General features: G+C 40.4%; 2 protein-coding genes across 4 annotated transcripts in view; one reads left to right on the top strand and one right to left on the bottom strand.

Annotated features, from left to right (window-relative positions):
- Nucleotides 1-9761: 9761 nt before the first annotated feature.
- SDR42E1 (short chain dehydrogenase/reductase family 42E, member 1) lies at nt 9762-13166 on the top strand. 3 transcript variants are annotated; one of them, XM_027685193.1, is made up of 3 exons: nt 9762-9866; nt 10142-10243; nt 11557-13166. In XM_027685193.1, exons 2-3 carry the CDS (start codon nt 10176-10178, stop codon nt 12662-12664), a joined length of 1176 nt encoding a protein of 391 aa, XP_027540994.1. In that variant the 5' UTR covers nt 9762-9866; nt 10142-10175; the 3' UTR covers nt 12665-13166. The 3 variants fall into 3 exon arrangements, with proteins under 3 accessions (XP_027540994.1, XP_027540996.1, XP_027540995.1); XM_027685195.1 differs by having other exon boundaries at nt 9768-9866; nt 10130-10243; XM_027685194.1 differs by lacking the exons at nt 9762-9866; nt 10142-10243 and adding an exon at nt 10267-10427.
- Nucleotides 13167-17139: 3973 nt separating this feature from the next.
- Nucleotides 17140-20523, bottom strand: part of PLCG2 (phospholipase C gamma 2) — a 58104-nt gene continuing 54720 nt past the window's right edge. The window contains 1 exon segment of the mRNA XM_027685071.1: nt 17140-20025. Within this exon segment, the coding sequence (XP_027540872.1) occupies nt 19983-20025 (43 nt within the window). The 3' untranslated portion in view covers nt 17140-19982.

The following is a 20523-nucleotide window of genomic DNA, read 5'->3' on the forward strand; positions in this document are numbered from 1 at the left end:
TAAGGGCTAAGAATCATAGAACCATTTAGGTTGGAAAAGACCCTTAGGATCATCGGATACGTGACAGAAATTTAGTAACACTGGAATCTGTAAAACTGGAACTCTGTGAAACTTTGTGAGCATGTTAAACAGCTACTGCAACCTCATGAGGCTGAAGCACAATCCAGCATTGCACATGCCTGCACAAACAGAGATACATTCAACAAATCATCCCTGAAAATGAAAGTTCAAGTTTACAAGCCAGAATATTAAGAGGAAAATACAAAGACTTCTAACGAAAAGGTGAGAAGTGGCAACAATTATTTTCATCCATTCTTTGGAATGACATCACACACTTGGGTGTTGTGCTGTTCTAAATAAGTCTTTTTGTAATCTCTGAAATCTCTAAAATGCCAGAGAACACATAAAGCTTTTATAAAATCAGTACCTACTGTAAAGGAACACGAAGACTCAGCTGAATGGTCTTGAAGGTTCATATTTGGCACCTCACCTGCAAGAGTACAGTTCAACTACTAAAATAGTCAAAATTGGACAGCTCCATCACCCAGAGGCTTCAGCAAGTGCAGCTGAAATACAACAGCCATAACTCAAAGGCTGCAAATGCAGCCACTGAACACATGTACCAGAGGGAAAAAAATTACTCTGACAACCTTTCTTAGAGTGCTGTTGTGCAGCCTCCAGCACGATGCACCAAACAAGATGTAGTCACTACACATGAAGTATACTCTGCAGTATTTACATCCAGATGTTTAGTTTAGCCTGAGTTTGCATACTAAATATTCCTCTATTTATTCCATAACAGAACAAAGTAAATTAAAAGTTTGTAACCCACAGCACCTTCATCCCAAGATATCAGTCTGTGATAATTACTTCAGCTATTATGGCCAGAAGCACCAAGAAGTCAACTTGTTAAAGAAATTCAGTAACCCAAATAATCTAATAATTCTAATTTTAAGAAGTCTGAATTATGGAACACATTAAGGGTGTAATAGTATACCAAGATTACCTATAAAAACCAGATTTAGTGGCAGCAGATGCTAACTGAGATCCCTCTTTAAAGTATAATCTACAGGAGATGGAGCCCTGCATCCTTGTTCAGTCCTGGTTGGACTCCTTCATTTCGTACCAGAGATAATAAGGGGACTAGAATTCCAACCAAAATGGGAGGAATGATTGTAGTCTATTCTCACAAGGGTCACCTCAGCTTTGAAATTCTCTTCAAGTTAATAAACTTCATGACATGATGGGAAGTCCCTCACTGACAAAAATCCTACTGGAAAGGCAAAAGCAGCGTGACCCATTTGCAAACGAGACAAGGGGAGTTTGGCTGGATAATATATTCTTACTGACACCTACAAACCCTGAGTCATTTTGATTTCTCAATTACCATTATGGAAGGCATTTTCTTCATAAACAGATAAAACACCCTGGGAGATGGGATGGTTCTGCCTGGTAAGCTGATAATGTGTGTGTTGTTAAAGTGTGATTAACTGCCTGCTTTAGCTGATGCCTGTTCCTAGGTGAGATTACCTTTATTTATGACAGTAGGGAGAGGAGCCAGGACCAAAAAAAAGGAGACAGGACCAAAAATTTTACCATTTGGTAAAATGGTAAAATCTGTTAATAGTAAAATGAACAATAAAATGGTAAAATGGTAAAATCTGTTAACAGTAAAATTAACAATATGGCACTGAAGGGATTCTCCCTGGCCACTCAAACCACTTTCCCAGAGTAATTTTTAGAAGGGTAAAGATGCTCAAGCAATGTCAGTGAGAGACTTGGGGAAAGAATTGTACTAAATAGTGCTTTCTCTTGGAAAGTGTTAAAATGACAACTGCTAAAACAGGCCTTCTTGTGCTAATAATAATAATTATAAATTGATTAAGCATGCAATTTTCCTCTATATAATTTTATTCAGCTGGTGTATAAAGAAGTCTTTTGGTACATATTATTTTTTTTTTATCTTGAAGATTACGTCTTAGACTTGAGAAGCCTTCATTATACAAGAAAGCCAGTTACTAGAACATGTAGTTCTTCTAAGTCATTTAGAAGAACATTTCAGCTTATACAATTTGTCCATAATGCGTTTGATGTTTGATTCTTCCATGTTCCGAGGATGAATGAAGAATTAAGCTGCTGTATGACCTGGAATTAATCCAGTGTTTTCAACTGGCACAAATTCTGTTTCTATGGGCTAGATACTCTCTGAAAGATAATGAAGCAGCACTTTAAATGCAAAGCTCATTCAGAATTCTTTCATTGCAAGAATCAAACAAAAAATCAGATATTTCCATTCCCTGGTTAATCAGATCTTACTTCTGCCTCAAAAGCAGCAAAAATTCAAAACTAGTTATAACCAGATGCTGCGTCCACAACTTCTGCTTAGTGGAATGAAAATTAGGAGCAAGAACAACCTGCAGTAAATTACTTGCACTTACAGCACACTCACACTCCCTGTTGAATAGCTCCCACTTTGAACACCTTCTTTGCGTTACCATTCCAGGATAAAACATGTCCAAATAAGGCTTTTGAACAGAAGATAAATGCATGTTATAATGATCTGATCTTTGTAACTTCAGTAATTTTGCCCCATTTTAGAGCTATTTGATTTTTTTTTTTGACCTTCAAAATATTTGGTTCTGAACAAATCCCTTTCAAGGGAAAACTCGGGCTCGTGATGCTTATGAACTCTGAGTTCTACAATCATTTGTTTGGTGGAACAGAATAAATCAGCATGACAGATACATAAGAATGTGGTGCTCTTGTAAATACAAAGATGCCATTAAGGAAGCCTTGTGGGGGTTATCTAATTTAAGCACAGCTGAAGCGAGAAAGTGATTTTGTCTTTTTTGAGGTTGTTTTCCTCTACTTGGATGTTCAAACTCTTACCTAATCCTTCCTCTGCAAAATTATGTACTTTTTGCAATGTTGTCAAGGTAATTATAGAACTCAATGGTAGTAACATCTTTTAAGCCAGTGTCTGTTCTGTTTTCTTGCAGTTCTAAGTGTCTGAAGATGGGAGAACACTGCCTGGATCTTGACCACAGAACCATGAAAATGAAAGCACCAGAAGTACCAAGATGGGCAACATTTCCTCAGCAATGTTCCTTTCCTTCCTTTCCCTCCCAACACAGTTTCCACTGAGTAATCCACAGAAATGCTACAACAACTTCAAGCTTTGGTGTTCTTGCTGACAAATCTCATCCTCACCACACTGCAGACTTCTTATTCACAGACAGAAAATTAGCACAGTACAAAATACAGATTAATGAAGACATTCTGCCTTGAGTTTGTTCTACATATGGGATATACAGCACATGATTAGCTGCCTGTGAAGCTGAAAGATCCCTTAGATCCTTCCAAGAGATCAAAGTAGTACATCTCCAACCATCACCTGGATGTTCAATTATTAGTGTCAACGATTCGCAGCAGACCGACCTCATCTTGGTTTTGCTAGAGGGAAAGATTTCTGTAAACCTACGGATAACTGAATTAAATTATAAATTACTACAACAGGGAAGCCATTCCTTATTATCAGTGTGATAAATAAGGGCAGCTGGACGCACATCAATCACACTTGAAACCGAATCAGACAATTAATAAAGTGTAAGTATATTTCTGAAATAGCTGCCTATTTAAATATAGAAGACTTGCTTTAAGTAACAGAATCAAAGATGTTCAGCACTGCATTCCAAAACCTGTCCTCCCCCGCTTGCAAAAACATCTGTGAAAGTATTTCCAATAATATTTTTCTATTTCTTAATGTACCAACTTTTAAAGCATATAATCCTTTCAGGTACAAAGAGGTCCAATCCTGGAGCCCTTGCAGTCCTGTGTGCCTCCTCTGCAGTATGGAAATTACTGAGGGAGTTACAGGACGGGTTAAAATTTGGCTTTTACTTCCAAAGTGCTGCAATTTCATTGGATAGCATTGTTTTATACTGTTAAGTACTAATATCTATGCAACATATTTTGCAAACAGCTATCAGCACCTCAGAACATCAGGTAACACATCAGGTCAAATTACAAGTTAAAAAACCACAAAAGGCTTAAGGGAGCTTAAGATCAATATCACTGGAGCAACCACTTACTTCAGACACTTGGACTGAAATGCTTAGGAGTGGCTGAGCCCCTCGAGACTCTGTTTAGCTCCATGGAGGTCATGAAGATTAATATATACTTGTTCTGAAAACTGGGTTATTGATGTGCTCTGCAGGGTACACGAAGAGACACATAGACCATAAACAGCAATTTGTTATCACAGTAAAACGGGAGAACACGGGTTATTCTCAGCCTGGTGCTCAACCATTCACTTATCCCAAAATACGTGACTTTCTTCCCTTCCCCTTAGGATAAAGTACTGTTACTTTTGAAAATATGATAATTTACATTTTTGAAGCATTACAGAAGTTGATTTCTGATGACTTCACAGAAGGCATGTACAACTTCCTATTGCTGAATAGACAACTCAGAATCAAGTCTGTTCTTTAAGAATCTTTGCAAAAAGATTTTCAAAGCCTTTTCAGCATCTTTTATAGTAACAGTTTTTCATAACTAACACACTAAAGATGTCCACCCACCCATAAAATCTAAGTTAGCCAAGGCATGGCTACTGAGCCTAAATTGTTCTGATCTGTGAACAGCTATCTGGAATAAAAGCTGACTTGTGTAATCCTGTTGTTTACATGATACAATGCACAGATGTTGCATGAAATACCTCCTTGGTAACTAAGCCTTGACATCAAATATAACGCTGGTACCGGTGACGTCAGAGAGCTGTGGTCCCTCAGCACGACGGTACAACAGCACCCTCTCTCAGGGCACACAAGGAATACAGAACTGAAGAAGGAATTGTCCAGACGCTTTAAGTAGCTGGTTTGACTGGCAACTGATGTTTCCACCCAACCTGGTTTTTGAGGGGTGAAAACAGCCAAAGTCTGAGCGGTTTGTACCTTCTGAAGAGTTGACTGTACCCTCCTACACCCACCAACCCAGGCCAGAGCTGCTCCACTGCCCGGGGAAGGGGATGAAAAGCTCCTGCCTGCACAGCCTTGGGCAGAGCTGCCTCCAGCAAACAAGGAGGCACAGAAACCTGTGAGCAGGGCCCTGCACTGCTGCTGACAACATCACACCCTGCTGCCTCTATGGGCTCTTCATTGGATCTTGCTTGTGGACATCTATGAAAAGGAAGTTCCTAGCCCCAGGTTACCATTCATCCCAAAATCCACATCCTCATTCAAGATGATTCCAAAACTAAAATAGTAGAATAATTTTTTGACAGTATAGAAAGAATTATATAACAAAGCCCACATATCTTCAGTGCAACATATACCAAACTTCTTCCTTCACTCAAGGGTCTCAAAATATACTGCAAACACACAGACCCTTTTCAAGAGCTCTGTTGAGTAGAGACTACCTTCCATTTTGCGATTTCCTACTTTGATAAGTAATTCACTACTCCCTGCACCACCTCCTAGTCAGGACTGGAAATATTTGTAAAGTCATATCTCCTGAGAGAACAAAGAATTAAATTAGGAAAATGATACAAAGCAATGGTTCAGATGAACAATTTTAATCAGCCTTAGTGAATGGTGTTCACTAAGCAGTAAATACAATTAATGCTGAAATCCTTTTCCTTTCTCAATCCGGAAGAGATGGGCTAAGTTTTTCTATTACTGGAACTGACAGAAAAAAGCAACTAGAAGTGCTTTGGATTGTCATCTCCACATAACCAGATTGTATGACACTTCCCACAAGCAATACTGCACAATCAACAGGTAGCCTAAGAAGAAGTCAGTGTTAACACTTTCAAAGGGTATAACTTGCATACTTCCCTAAACTCTTTAAGCCCCACATAATTTATTTCCTGCTTTATTAATATTTTTACAGCAGCTCCCACTTGAGCATCAAAAACACAAATGAAACCAGCACGACCACAAGCTCGGGCAGTGAGGAAGTGAAACACCACCTTTGTCACAGAGCAGAAACCGATTTTCTGAAGGTCACTCAGGGAACCTCTGTCAGAGCCAAGACTAAAACTCAGACTAGCATTTTTATCCATGAGCCTGTCCTCCTTGGAAAATACTCCATTCTAATCTAGACTGAATGTTTGATTTTAATTTTGAACACTGTAATTCTAATTCCATTCTAAACGTAGATTCAGTTTTCACCTCTACAGTACTATTTTAACCAATTGGTTTTATATGTTTTAGTAAGACCATAAATGTGGTTGGTTCTGACCTAGTTTTAAATCTTGTTCTCTTCTGTTATCCCATTGCACAATGAAAAAAAAAAAGGCACAGTTAAGTAATACTAAAAAGAAATCAATCAAATAATATGAAAACAGTAACCTAAGGTTTATTTCCCCAGATGAAATATTGCCCTGCTTCCTGAAATAGTACTGTTGGCATGCTTTGTATTTTGATGACAAAAATAATTTTACTAGCTAAGTATTTTAAATTGCAAAAGGGAACCAGATGACTAACATACTATGAAAGAATAATTAATGATTTCATTGTTTCTTTCTAAGTTGCACTGTTCACAACAACTGCTTATTTAGCTCTGTTTAGTTGCTGATTTAAGGATTTCTTTGCAACCTATTTCAGGTTGATTGCAATTCAGGTTGTGGTACTGAGATAACTCCCACTCCATCCTGCAAATGTTTCTTTCCTGACACATCCTGCCCTAACTTGCAATTCCAGGCATTAGTGTGGTCTCTTCTCTTCAAGTGACTGCAACATGGTCTGATTCTCTGCATGCTGGGATATATGCAAGGCATCCTCCAAAATGCCCGGTTCTTTAAAGGGAAAATTAGGAAGACACAATCTCAGGACAAATGTTCTTTTACACATAAAGTAAAACTGGAAGTCCATTTATTTGATGGCAAACCAGAATTTATGATACATTCAAGAAGTCCATAAAGTCTTAGGAAAAGTGAAGTCTCGTAGGGAATGAAAGGGCATGAACACGTGGGTTGTGGAGAACAATGAGATCTGAGAGTGTCAAGTCTTAACATCAAATCTGTAAATGTAAAACGAGGACAGTATTTACCCACAGCTTTCATGGATGTCACCTTTTTGAAGGAATGAATGTTCCTTACTATTCTTTGAAGCCAAAAAGGACAGTTCACTATAATGAGAAATAAAACTGATAGTGGTTTAAGAGCAAAATCTTTACAGTATCTTAACACAGCTTTATTACATTAATAATACTTACTCTAATTATGAGATAGTCTGACACAATTCACTCACTGTAGGTGACATACCAGGCAGAGAGTAAGAAAAAGCACAATGTACAGAGAGAGGTCTCAATCCTGCAAACTGTCCTGCATGGACACATCACAAAGTCCAGAGGACAAAACGTCATCCCGAGGTTAACAGCTGCCTGTTCAAACAGAAGGATTTACACACACAACATGGAGTGCAAGGTCAGGGACACCATTCAGACAGCACAAAGCTCTGTGAGCCACAAGGAGAAAGTGGCTGAACATATGGATTATTTATTCTTGGAGAAATTCCATACCTACAGGAACCTGTGTAACCTCTCTGGGTGAACCTGCTTTGTGCAGGGGGTTCAATGGGCAATATCCTTCCAACCCCAACTATCCTGTGATTCTGCAATATTCCATTCAAACACAATCTGCTTGATCAGAAGACAGACACCAACTGTTATAATCTGAGGGAGACTCCTCAAAGACAAAACACATTGTGTCTGCAGATCTCAGGGAGAGTTCAGGACTTTTCGGTACTTTGCAGGTGATTACACACTTGGGAAAATATTCTCAAAATCTTCATCAAGATTGTGTTTGTGAGCTAGAATTATCATACTTCTGTGAACATAACATCGATTATACATCTGGATGGCATTTTTCAGGGTTGTCTCAAACCCACTCTCCTACTATACAGGCAGCAGACAGGGAAATCAGCTATGACTGAAGGATGCCCTCCAAGCCAGACAGCTCTGCATAGTCAGGTACAGCACCAGCTCCATCTTGAAATTGCTATTTAAGAATCCCAGAGGTTAACCAGCAAGAAATTATAGCTAAAAAAATTAAGTTTTAATACTTACAGAATTCCTCTTGGAATCTATTCAGTTTTAATTCTTGCCAGCCATCAATCAAAACAACACAGCACACTATGTCTACTTATGTCAAGGTTTTGCAAAACAGAAACTTGTGTGTTTTTAAGCAGTTTTGACACTGTAACCAACTTTCTGACATTCCCCAAGTGACTCAGTTCTGCCAAAGAAAAATGGAATATACCGCAAAACAAACTTTGATAGTGTAATTCTTAATTGTTTTCCTGTTACAGCTCTCTCTCACAGGCAGCTTGCAGTGGATTGCTGGTGCTTAACTTGGGAGAAATTCTACTGCAGTCAGTCAGTGCTGTGAAGTGTTTTCCCACTGCCAAAAACAACCTCTGCACGAGGCACAGCAGAACTCTCTGAGTGTGTTACGTAGTTCAGGCTCGCAACAAATGCAGTAGCATGTGGGACAGCCACCTTCATCCACGGAGATGCTGTGAGGGCTCAGCTCTCCCTGACATGGCAGGACAACCACAGAATCACAGAATTATTTAGGTTGAAATAAACCTCCAAGATCATTGAGTCCAACCTTTGACTGAACATCACTTTGTCAACTAAACTACAGCACTAAGTGCCATGTCCAGTTGTTTCTTGAACATCTCCAGTGATGGTGACTCCATAGGCAGCCTATTCCCATGCTTGACAACCATCTCCATCAAGAAATGTTCAGCAGTGAGATCTGAAACTCCCCTGTCCACCTAAATTGCCCAGGGCTCAAGGGCTCCTCAGCCTCTCTTAGGTGCCCCAGACCTCTGCAGAGCCTCACACCCCTGAGGCGACACTTGCAGGTGCCTCCCAAGGGAATCACAGAATGGTTTGTGCTGGAAGGGACCTTGAAGATCATCTCATTGCAACCCCCCTGCCATGGGCAGGGACACCTTCCACTAGACCAGGTGGCTCAGAGCCCCATGGCCTTGGACACTTCCAGGGATGGGGCAGGCACAGCTTCCCTGGGAAACCTTGTCCAGTGCCTCACCACCCTCACAGAAAATATTTTTTTCCTAATACATGATCTAAACCTACTCTCTTTCAGTTTGAAGCCATTCCCCCTTGTCCTGTCACTCCATGCCCTCGTAAATAGTCCTGTCCCATCTTTCCCATAAGTTCCCTCCAGGTACTGGAAGGCCACAATTAGGTCACCCCTGAGCTTTCTCTCTTCCAGGGTCAACAATCCCAATTCTCTCAGTCTTTCCCCATAGCAAAGCTGCTCTATCCCTTTGATCATCTTGGTGTCTCCTCTGGACTCGCTCCAGCAGCTCCATGTCCTTGCTGTCCTGGGGACTCCAGAGCTGCAGGGGGGGGTCTCACCTGAGAAAGGCAGAGGGGCAGAATCCCCCTCCCCTGCTGCCCACGCTGTGGGATCAGCCCAGGATTTGGGGTTTCTGGGCGAGGTCATGTCCAGCCTCTCACCCACCAGCACCCCCAGGGCTGCTCTCCATCTGTTCATCCCCAGCCTGGATTGATCCCGGGGATTGCCCTGACCCAGCACCAGCACCCGGCTTTGGCACAAACATCCGAACGGGACACAGCTGGAAAAGGCTCCGGTTCCACAGACAACACGAGAGCCCCCATTTCAAAGCGCCTCAGGCTGAGAGCCCTGCTGTGACCGAGCGTCCCTGGGCTGGAGAAGGGGACAAGGGAACTGACACAAACCCAGACCGGCAGGGCCCGCCCGCCCCGCCGCCATCTCGCGGCGCGGCCCCCGCCCCGCCCGCTCCATTTCCCGTGATCCCAGAGCCCGGCACCGCTCCGCAGGGACGGGAAGGACGGGACCGGCACGGCAGGTACGGGCTGGGACCCCCGCGCTGCCCGGGGAGGGGAGTTGGAGACCGAATGAGCTCGTCACGAGCGGCTCCAGACTCGCCTTGTTCCCCGCAGCCCTCTCTGTCCTCCGCGTAAAACCTCCGCTCTGAGGAATCCCGCGGCTGAGCGTCCTCCCCCGCCTCGGTGGTGAGATGAAGGGCTGCAATTAAAGCGTGCAGTAGATTGGTGGATAACCGAATGTGCGGCGATATTAAAACTCAGATTGGTTTTAATGTATTTGCAATGTGACTTGCAGGTCCATTTCACCATATAGTGCCAAAGGAAAGAGGATGGAACCAGGAAACACTGCCAAGGAAAGAGTCCTCATTACTGGCGGAGGGGGTTATTTTGGCTTCCGGTTAGTGCATTAAATGGTTATTACATACAGGAATAAATGTAAGAGATTGCTGCCGGGGAGGCAACAAATTACATCTGTAAAACGGAAAACTGTGTCCCTGAGATGCCTGATCCAGTCCAGTCCATCTTCTGGTTCATCTGGGCTCTCGGTTTTAAACAAACATGTTAGTCTGTCTCCAGATGTTGTAAGTAACTCTGTTATCCTGTTTCCAAACGTCAGGCACCGGCTGCCTCGCCGACAATTACCTGTCTGGTCACCTCTGTAATGGGGGTCAGATCACCACCTTTCAGCCTGCTCCGAAGGACAAGCCTCCTCTTGTACACACATCTTTCTGTTGACCTGCAAATAGTTACACACCGCTTAGCTCTGCAGAATAACTGCTCCAGCTGCTCTCTTAAGATTATATTTATTTTCATGGGCAGTAATGTTTTAGGATTAGAGTTGTTAATAAGGTACATATTTCAGTGAAGTCCATTTACTGTAGCTGGCTCTGCAGGCCTTGCAATGAAAAAATCCTATTTTGAGCCCTAGACTATCTTGAGTATCTGCAGTTAGAACTGCTTACAGAGGGGAGAGAGACCACAGTCAGGACCAAAAAGTAAATGCCAAGTGGGAGGAAGGAAAAAAGAAATCCCAGAAGAACCCTATCCAACTTCTGCTTGGCTTTTTCTTCCACTGTCTCTCCTTAAAGCACTATAGACATACAACAGTTGTAGGAAAGGCGGGGGAGAAACACCAGAGTTATACTTTGTGTCAATACCTGTGTTTATACCTGGAACTTGGAGTAAAATATGTCATGTGGCATGGAATTCATTCCAGCTGAGTAGCATCTCACTCCTCTTCTCTACAAATTTCAAACACAACGGCAAAGACCAACCTGTTGTTCTGCCAGAGTTGGGATGGCACAAAAGCAGTAAGATAAAACCAATAAACTTTTTTTTTAGCAGTTGGCTAGAGGTTTCCATCTGAAAGGTTTGCTGTTGCTGATATAAAGGGGATAGAAACAGGGTTCTTCCAGAGCTGTGTTCTTCCAGAAGGCCGCTGAAGGCACTTAAGTTGTTTCTGTTCAGAATCTTTTACAGCAATTCTGCCTTTTTTTTTCTCCGAAGTACTGCTGGAGTGTGAGAAATTAGTTCAGTACCTCAAGTATCACAGCTGAATCTGCCCCGTAGTAGATGGCTGAATATTTAAAAGACTCCCATCAGAAAAATGATCAGCACTAAAATAGTTAATAGTCCTCTCTTCCTCCAGGTGAAATGTTTCATGCACCGTTGTGCTACGAATCCTAACATATGGTTTCTCTCATGTTTCAGTTTAGGTTGTGCCATATATCAAAAGGGAGTTGATGTGATTCTCTTTGATGTCGTGAAGCCACTTCAAGCCGTGCCAGAGGGAATAAAGTTCATGCAGGGGGATATCTGTTGCCTGTCTGAAGTGGAAGATGCTCTCAGAGATGTAATCTGCGTATTCCATATCGCTTCCTATGGAATGTCTGGCAGGGAGCAGCTGAACCGAAAACTTATAGAAGATGTTAATGTGAAAGGAACAGAAAATGTCATCCAAGCCTGCAAGAGCACAGGAGTGTCGAGTCTGGTTTATACAAGCACATACAACGTGATATTTGGAGGGCAGATTATAGAAAATGGGGACGAATCTCTGCCTTACCTACCTCTTCACCTCCACCCCGATCACTACTCCCGAACCAAATCTTTAGCTGAAATGAAGGTGCTGGAAGCAAATGGTGCTGAGCTTGGAAATGGGAAAGGTGTATTAAGGACTTGTGCTCTGCGACCAGCAGGTATCTACGGGCCTGGAGAACAGAGACACCTTCCAAGGATAGTCAGTTATATTGAAAGGGGACTGTTTAAATTTGTCTATGGAGATCCTCTTAGTTTGGTAGAATTTGTACATGTAGACAACCTGGTTCAGGCTCATATCCTTGCCTTTGAGGCCCTCAAAGCCAACAAGCAGCACATTGCTGCAGGCCAAGCTTATTTTATTTCAGATGGCAGGCCTGTAAATAACTTTGAATTTTTCCGACCCTTAGTGGAAGGTTTGGGTTACAAGTTCCCAACCTGTCGCCTTCCTCTCTCCCTTGTCTATTTTTTTGCATTCCTTACTGAAGTAGTTCATTTTCTTGTAGGCCACATTTATAATTTTCAGCCCCTCCTGACTCGCACAGAGGTTTACAAAACTGGTGTCACTCATTATTTTAGTATGGAGAAGGCCAAGAAGGAGCTGGGGTATGAGCCTCAGCAGTACAGCCTGAATGAAGTGGTGGAATGGTTTAGATCCCAGGGATGTGGACGAAAGCCAAGAAATTATACCATTATGCAGCTTGTTAGGGATGGAGGACTGCTTTTCCTGCTGATTGCTGTGATGGTCTCGTGGTTTCCATCTGCAGTTACATTTTCATTCTAAAAGATGAAATGCTGAGGACAGAATTTAGTTATGTTCTCTGCGTACTCTTGGTTTTGACAGGCAGGTAATAAAGATTTTTTTTTAAAAATACACATTTATGTGATTCAGGTAAATATCTTTAAACAGTTTTATCCCCAAGGAATGGAACTATTGAGTAAAGTAATTTTTATATATTGTTTCTCCTCAAAGTAAAACTGATCAGATCACTAACAAGATGAAGCTCAGTATTACTGCAAACAGCATTTTATTCTCAGGTACAACAGCACACTACAGTGAATGGAACAAATGTCCTTAGGCTGGCTCTTCTTCCTCCCTGATGGGATTATACTCTTGATTCCTGCCCTTTATTCCTAAAGAGTTTGTGCTACATGATCCAGAGGAGAATAAACTTATTCTTTGATCACATTCCAAAACCCAGTTCTGCTTTCCAGCTTGGTTGTATATATGCCTAACCAAGATTAACTGATAAACTGCTAGACAATAAACAAATGTGGTTTCTTTACATTCTGGTATGCTTTTCTAAGTTAACTCTCTGATATCTAATGACATTCCTGGAAAATGCACCATGGTTAATCTAAATTACAGCAAAGTGCTTGAAGCACCACAGATTTGTAGATTTTTCTAACAGTAAAATATGTCTGTTTAAAATGAATGAGCTACCTAAAGTGCATTCATAAATAAAACCTATGATTTTCCCCAGCATTATTGAATAGTTAAACAAAGAATCCATCAAAGACATTTGGTAAGTGATTACACTCACGTTCCACTATTTATAAAACATTTTTAGCTTTAATAATATTTCTTTAACACCTGACACAATTTGAATAGAACTTTACCTTTGTAGTAGGAAGATAAACACTTGCTACAAGGAAACTCATAATTTTATGGAGTTTTAAGAATAGAAGATAAGACCTTGTTAAGTACAGGTCACTGCTGTCCCAAGCAACTCCCTCTGTCAGTTTAATATAGGAAGAGAAACAGAAACCACCTCAAATATTAAAATACAGTTGTTTTCCCTTAACCCATCAACATTACAGTTTCTGTACCCCTTGATAAAAAGGAGAGTCCCTCAAGAATTTCACACTCCTCTTCAAACTTTAGTCTTTCCATTTTAATAGCTGAAACTACACTGCTCTTAAATTAATTGTAACTTCCAGTTACTTCAGTTGTTACACTCTGCTGCAATTGAAATGGGGAAGTGAAGAGGAAGAGGCAGACAGTAGTTCTGCTGCACTGTTAAAGGATTCTCAGAAAACAAGAGTGCCTAAATAGAGGAACCAAACTAAAAAGTCCACTGCCACCCCTGCTTAGAAGATGGAGGGTTTTGTAGTTAATAATAACTGGAGACAGCATTATTTTTTGATTTTTGAGTTCCCTTCCAGAGAAGTTTACCTTGAAAAAAAATAAACCCATGGTATTGGTAACTTTTTTGTATTGTCTTGCTTGAAATCTAACTTTTCTCCTTCATTCCCCTACCAGTAAGTACACCATAAAAGAAGCTAAATTTAATACTTAGCTTGAGGGACAGTTCAAGAGAGAACTCACTTTTTTTTTTTCTCTAATAGCAAATAAACTGTTTGTGTAGCAGGAGTGTTGCACTCTGTTATAAAGAGCTTATGTGCCTCCAACTGAGCACTGATGGCAGAAGGGCCACGCTCCAGAAGTCATTAATATACACCATCATCTGCAGAAAGAAGAAACCTTCTTTTTAATAAAACAGAAAGAAGACAGCCGTGACCTCATGAAAGCACTGGGCCGTTGTTCTCTTTCCAACAGCCTTTTTTTACTTCCAAGTGGAAACCACTTTGTTTTCCCCTTTAAGTTCTCTGGGTTTGACACAATGTTATCAGAAATAGATTAAGAAATTTTAATGCCAGCAGAAGACAAAACCAAAATGTACAAGAAATTGCACGAGAAACAGTATTTCATGCTACATCTTGTAAAAGAAAAAAATCTTTTTAAGATACGGAACCTAATCCCCGTGCCCCTGGGGAATTTCCTCTGCTGTTTGCAATCTTTTAGCAAAACTCAGCTACTGCTATTTATAATTATCTCAACAGTGGGGTTGCAAAAAAAATCTATGAAAGGTTCCTTAGGCCATGAGCCCTAAATCCATGCTGTCAATACCAGCTGAGGCTCAAGCCCTGGGCAGCTTTTGAGGTACAACAGCAGCGGAAGCTCCTGAGCAGCCAAAAAAAGCCCAACAAAACCACAAATACCAGAAGTCCTGCAGCAGCTGAGCTCAACGCATGAACCTTTTCATCCATCTGGAGTCAAGGACAGAAGTCCTCACCGCTAACAGGGCAGGAGGCACTTTTTTGTCCTAATGGCCCATGACTGTCCTGGAGCACACGGGAGTAAATCAGGTACCTGTGGGGAGACACGGGCAGTGCTTGGCAGGGGTGACCAGAGCCATCAACAGTGCACTGGGGAATCCATTAATTCCCTGTCAGTCACCTTTATCTAGTAAAAAAAAAGCACCATCCTGGCTACAGAGGAAGTGAAGGACACTGCTCCTCTTTCCAAAAGGAAAACAGGCAATTTGTGGCTTAAGGAGAGACTCTAAAATTGCTTAGAAATTACATCTGTGTAAAGCCAGTCACAGCTGCTCTATTCTAAGTATTTTACAATGAGAATTCTCTCTCCTTCTTCCTGTCTTTTTTTTGGTTATTACTCCTCTTGCATGAACAGCAGAGTAAATCAAGGTAATTAATTCAAGTGTTGCATCTATTTTCAAATTTTAATTTTTTACCTGTTTTGCTGAAACTGAATTACCAGAAACACATCTAAAAACTGAAAAAGCAGAATGAAAATATAGCACAGATTCAATTTTTCCTAGTCCTCAAAATTACTGAACAATTGATAGGTGCCTTACTATAAAGAATGATGCTGATGTTTAAAGTGAATAGAATCCTCAGTCAGCTGCTTAATGTCACAGACACAGCACATCAAGGTACAAATTTGCCATATACACATGAATAACTTATACTTCTAATGTGTATTTAAATATATTTATTTTGGATTTTTAATCAACTTTAAAGTAGACCAGATTTTATAGTGCCTTCTCCTAAGAGACCTAATGTTCCTTCATTTCTATTTATTACTTATTTCCACATACTTTCCAAAATATAGTGGCATATTTAATAATTCATGATGTGATCTTCAGAGAAAAGTGTCCTGAACACTGATAATTTATACATATTGTAAAAGATCTGGGGATAAAATGCAATTCAGGAGTATATAAGTGTTAAGGAAACTACTTCTGCTTTATTTTAGTCAAGCTCATGGTTCCCAGTTTTACTGGAGTAAAGCTAAAAATGTAGACTACCAATTAATTAAACTGCTTTTATTTTAATTTAAATTCTTTTAAAACTAATAGCTGTGCATGTTTGCAAACACTGTTATGGGTCAGAGGATAAATTTGTCTCTGAACTGATTCTGAAGGTTAATTTTCATTATATTTAACTTCTATTTCTAATGATATAAATGGAATTTCAGTCTGGAACCAAGCCAACTAGTTGGACTGCACTTGGAAACACTGACACACGACTGTAGCAGAATACAAACACTGCACTTCAGCTTTCACTCCACATTCAGATTTTTACAACTGGTTTGAAGAATTCAAAGATAGCGCCTGGTACACGGCTCACACCATCTCACCATCGAGAGAACTGCAGAACTAACAAAGTGCTTTCAACAGAGAAACATAAAGATGCATTGGGATGGGAAAAACATGAATACAGGCAAAAAACCACCTAAATAAAGCAATATTTTGGACTGCAGAGCTCATGCGTACCAATAGTCCCAAATTCAAAGGTGATAAAGACCCTTTAGCTTATCTAATGACCTAGAAGAAGTAGGCTGCAGACATCTCATACTGATTCATGTTCCATAAGCATATAGTTTTTATCAAAAGATTGAGAAAATTTTGTTCCCAAGACTCCCAACAATTAAAAAAAAATCACAACATAAGGAGAGTGTTCATTGCCCCAGCAGCACCTCTGCCCACGCAAACTAATGGGCAGAAAGCATAAACATCAAGATTTGGTAAACATCAAGATTACTGTTCTTCCAAATTACCACCAACTTAATCTCTGCCTCTTTCAGACTTTTTTGTTCAAGTTCATACAAATCTGATTCTCACTGGGGCTGAAGTTTATATCTTCCTCTCACTGAAAAAGGTCGGGTAGGAGTCACAAGTTAAACATGATCCTTGACCTTTTCCTTCTGCCCTGTGTGTTTGCAGGCAGATGGAAGTGCAACAATAACCATGTCTATGGAAACAATCATTAAGTCAGTTCATCTTAAAAACACAGAACTGCCCTTCTTCCAACCTCCAGCAGAACATACCATAACACACCAGCAGACCACGTTTCAGTAAGAACTCACTCACTGCTTCAAATGATGGCAAAATTCATGAAATTCAATGAGCAATACTTAAACAAAGGAGCATCTGGCATCATTCACATCACAGCTGAGATATCAAAAATTATTTATTTTAATAAGTTATTTCAATGATTTAAAACAGTTCCGATAAGAATATAACAATTTAACAATTGTTAACTTCAAAAATTTATAAATGTTTTTCCTCCTGGATTAAAAAATTAGCACACACATTCAGACTTACTTTCATATTCAAACAGTTGCAACTGTGAAAAAGTTGCTACAGAGTCTGCCCTGACAAAGAACTGAGAGGTGAGATCTTGGATTAAAACAGAATGCAAGAAACCAAGGAAGAGTTAGAATACAGCCTTGCCCATCATTAGCAAGTCAACAAAACAGTCACTGCAGTATTTTCATTCTGCATACAGTGTAACATCATACTCTGGGGAAAAGTCTTACTGTAAAACAAAATGCATTTTCATAAATACTGAAGGAGTGCTTCATAACTTCTGACATCACATATGCGTGGAGAATGTGCACAGGACTTTTCAAAGGATTACAAAATGTGCTAATTCTTAAATATCTGCACAACAACAGCACAAGGAACTCCTGTGTCCATCACACAACAGTTGTCCTGTGTCAGGAATACCAACGGAGGAAGCCAGGACAAAGGGACAGTTTGCTTGTGTCTGCTCTGGAATTGAGCTTTAAAACAAACAGAACAAAAACCTCACCACAGCAACAGCCTTGATCTCTAGGTCTGAGTTTCCTAAGCTCTGGCATCTTGTAGTCTAGTTTTTGTGATCATTCCAAACCTTGCTGGTAGTCGGCTGCCCACGAATCTCATCCTACAGCAGCAACAACCTCAGGGCCTTCCAGACAAGGCTTTGGGCCACCTTGTCTGATCAACACTGACAACACAGAGTTCTCACAGCATTACATGGCAATCACAGAGGCTGTTGAGTGAAACATATAGCACAGGAACTGATCATATGACAAATTAAGCACATCCTGCAACATGCTGCAGAATACGTGCACACCAAAGGTGACCGCCCACCTTGAGGAAGAGCAACTGGATCACCTCACTACACCTGGATACTGCAGATAAGACCAGCTTTATACAGCAGCCTAGGTTACAGCTCTACCTCCCAAATCCACTGTTGATGTGATTTTTTGCTTTGTCTGAGGGAGGTTTGCACCCATCCAGTCCTTGAACAGGTCAATCACAACTGGGTACTGAAGAGATTTCAGGCAGGAGGATGAAAAGCAGAGAATTGCCTTTAACTTTGCTCTGTTTTTCAGCTGAGTGATTAGTAATTAATTTCTTTATAATAAAAAATTTACAGAAGCCACCCCATTGTGGGATACACTATTATAGTACTTTCAACTTTGAGACAAGACTGTCTTTACAGAACAGCTAAAACCTCAAGGGGGTTCCTCAAACCATCATCTGTGAATGCACAATGGCATCAATTAAGAGCCTCTTGAAACAACAGAAGTCACAGCGTGGGGAGCAAGAGAAACCAAAAATTGCTGAGGCAGCTGCATCAGGCCATGAATCCCAAATCCATGCAAGTCCTCTGTGATCAGAAATACAGCACTATGTATGCAGCATTTGATGCCTCAGGCAGCCATTCAGGCAGAAAACTAAACTCCTCTGCACACATTTGAAAGCTGAAGTCGGGAACATAGACAGCAAAACTCCACCCATGCGGAGATAAGGCAACCAGAAATTTGACAGTAATAAAACAGTGCTAGCACAAAGGACCAACACATACACAAATTATGACAACTGCTGTTAAATATTCCATCAAAGGACTTTAGTTCTGCTCTGGCAGGAAAACACACTTGCTAATCTAACAGGTTTTCTCATCTGTAGCTCCATGCTCTTGATTTGATTAAAGGCACAAGAACAATGTACCTCTATATTTGTGCACACTATCATTCTTGGATTAGTTACATTTTGGGAAAATGGTCTGCATTTACAGAACACTATCATTTGACTATCGTCTAAGTAGAACTGCAAGATTAAAAATTGACAGTTCATTTAAAAATTCATTTCTAAGCACATTAGCAGCTGAAAGGATTTGCAAAAATGATACTATACAAAGTAAATGCTACTCAGAATTTCAAATACCTTCCCTTTCTGCAAACAAACAGATATCTCCTACTGCATATCTTAAAACTTTTCCTTCCGGTGCCTTGAGGCTGTGACATAAGTTCATAGGGGCTGTGAACAGAGGTTCACACATTGCTCCTTTCATAAACCTTTACAGAGAGTTCACCAGGAAGAACACAACTACAGTGACAAAAGGGTATTTGCTTTCAACAAAATTAACATATTATCTTGTTCTCAAAAATGTAACAGAAAACTTTTAATAACAGACAATAAGGTACAAGCTATCAGCTGCCCAAAATATTTTATACAGTATCAGAAGCACAATCCCCAGGGACTGTAACATACATGAGGTGACAATGCTGGTGTAGAAGTGCTTTTACAGCATTTAATAAATTAAAAACTCACTACTAGTTAATCTTGAGGAGCCAGGTTGTTAAAGTGGTGTGATTCCATGCATGAAAATGGTTGTTAATGTCTTATCTACAGCCTGCATACACAAATATAGGAGATGAGTTGTACTTCAGGTATTGATAATAAGAAGTGAGGTCTATCCAACTACATGTCCTCAAGTTTTAAAAATCTTGAATACACAGAAGCTCTGGCTTGCACAGAGGATATGCTTTGTACAGAATATAAATTATTAGGAATTAAAACAGTTTTTCTTATAATAAGAAATTCTTAAGGAAACCCATCGTTCCTCTTCCTCCTCTTCTTCCAGTCATTCCATCTGATGAGACCATCATTGAGTAGGATGACCAGGATAAATTAATCTCTTCTTGAATCGCACCATAAAGCAGCCTCAAAGAATGATGGGCTTTAAGAGTAGAATTTGCTGTTACTGACTTTCTTCTCCTTTAATCTTAAGGGAAAAGAAAAGGAAAATGTTCAGTCTACTAAGAATTTCTCAGAGGAAAACAGTCTACCAAATTCAACCTAGATACCAAAATTAGTGATGTATCAGCAACAAGCATTGCAATTTTTTTCCTCAATAAATGGGAGTAAACCAGTGATTCATGCAGCTGTTCAGCACACATAAAAAAGGGCAAGAATACTTCAAGTCGTGAGATCTACTCAAGACTTTCTCCTGGTACATGAAGCCTCTCTCTGTCTCCTTCACACTCATCCCAAAGGTGGCAGCAAAGGAGAAAGAACCCTCCCCTAAGCTCTGGATAATGTACTGAACTGACAATGCAATGCTGTTACAACTCAATACTGGTTTTATCTTTTGTGGTTTGTGTATCTGGAAGCATCCTCTGTTCCTACACATCTAATATGCTCAGGACATTTCCAGGGACATAATTTTGATAGTGTGGAAAGAGTGAAGGGGTAGGTTTATTTGTCTGTATATATTTCCAGA

This window comes from Neopelma chrysocephalum, unplaced genomic scaffold (assembly GCF_003984885.1).
Source record: "Neopelma chrysocephalum unplaced genomic scaffold, ASM398488v2 Primary Assembly neopelma1_68, whole genome shotgun sequence".
Classification (NCBI taxonomy): domain Eukaryota; kingdom Metazoa; phylum Chordata; class Aves; order Passeriformes; family Pipridae; genus Neopelma; species Neopelma chrysocephalum.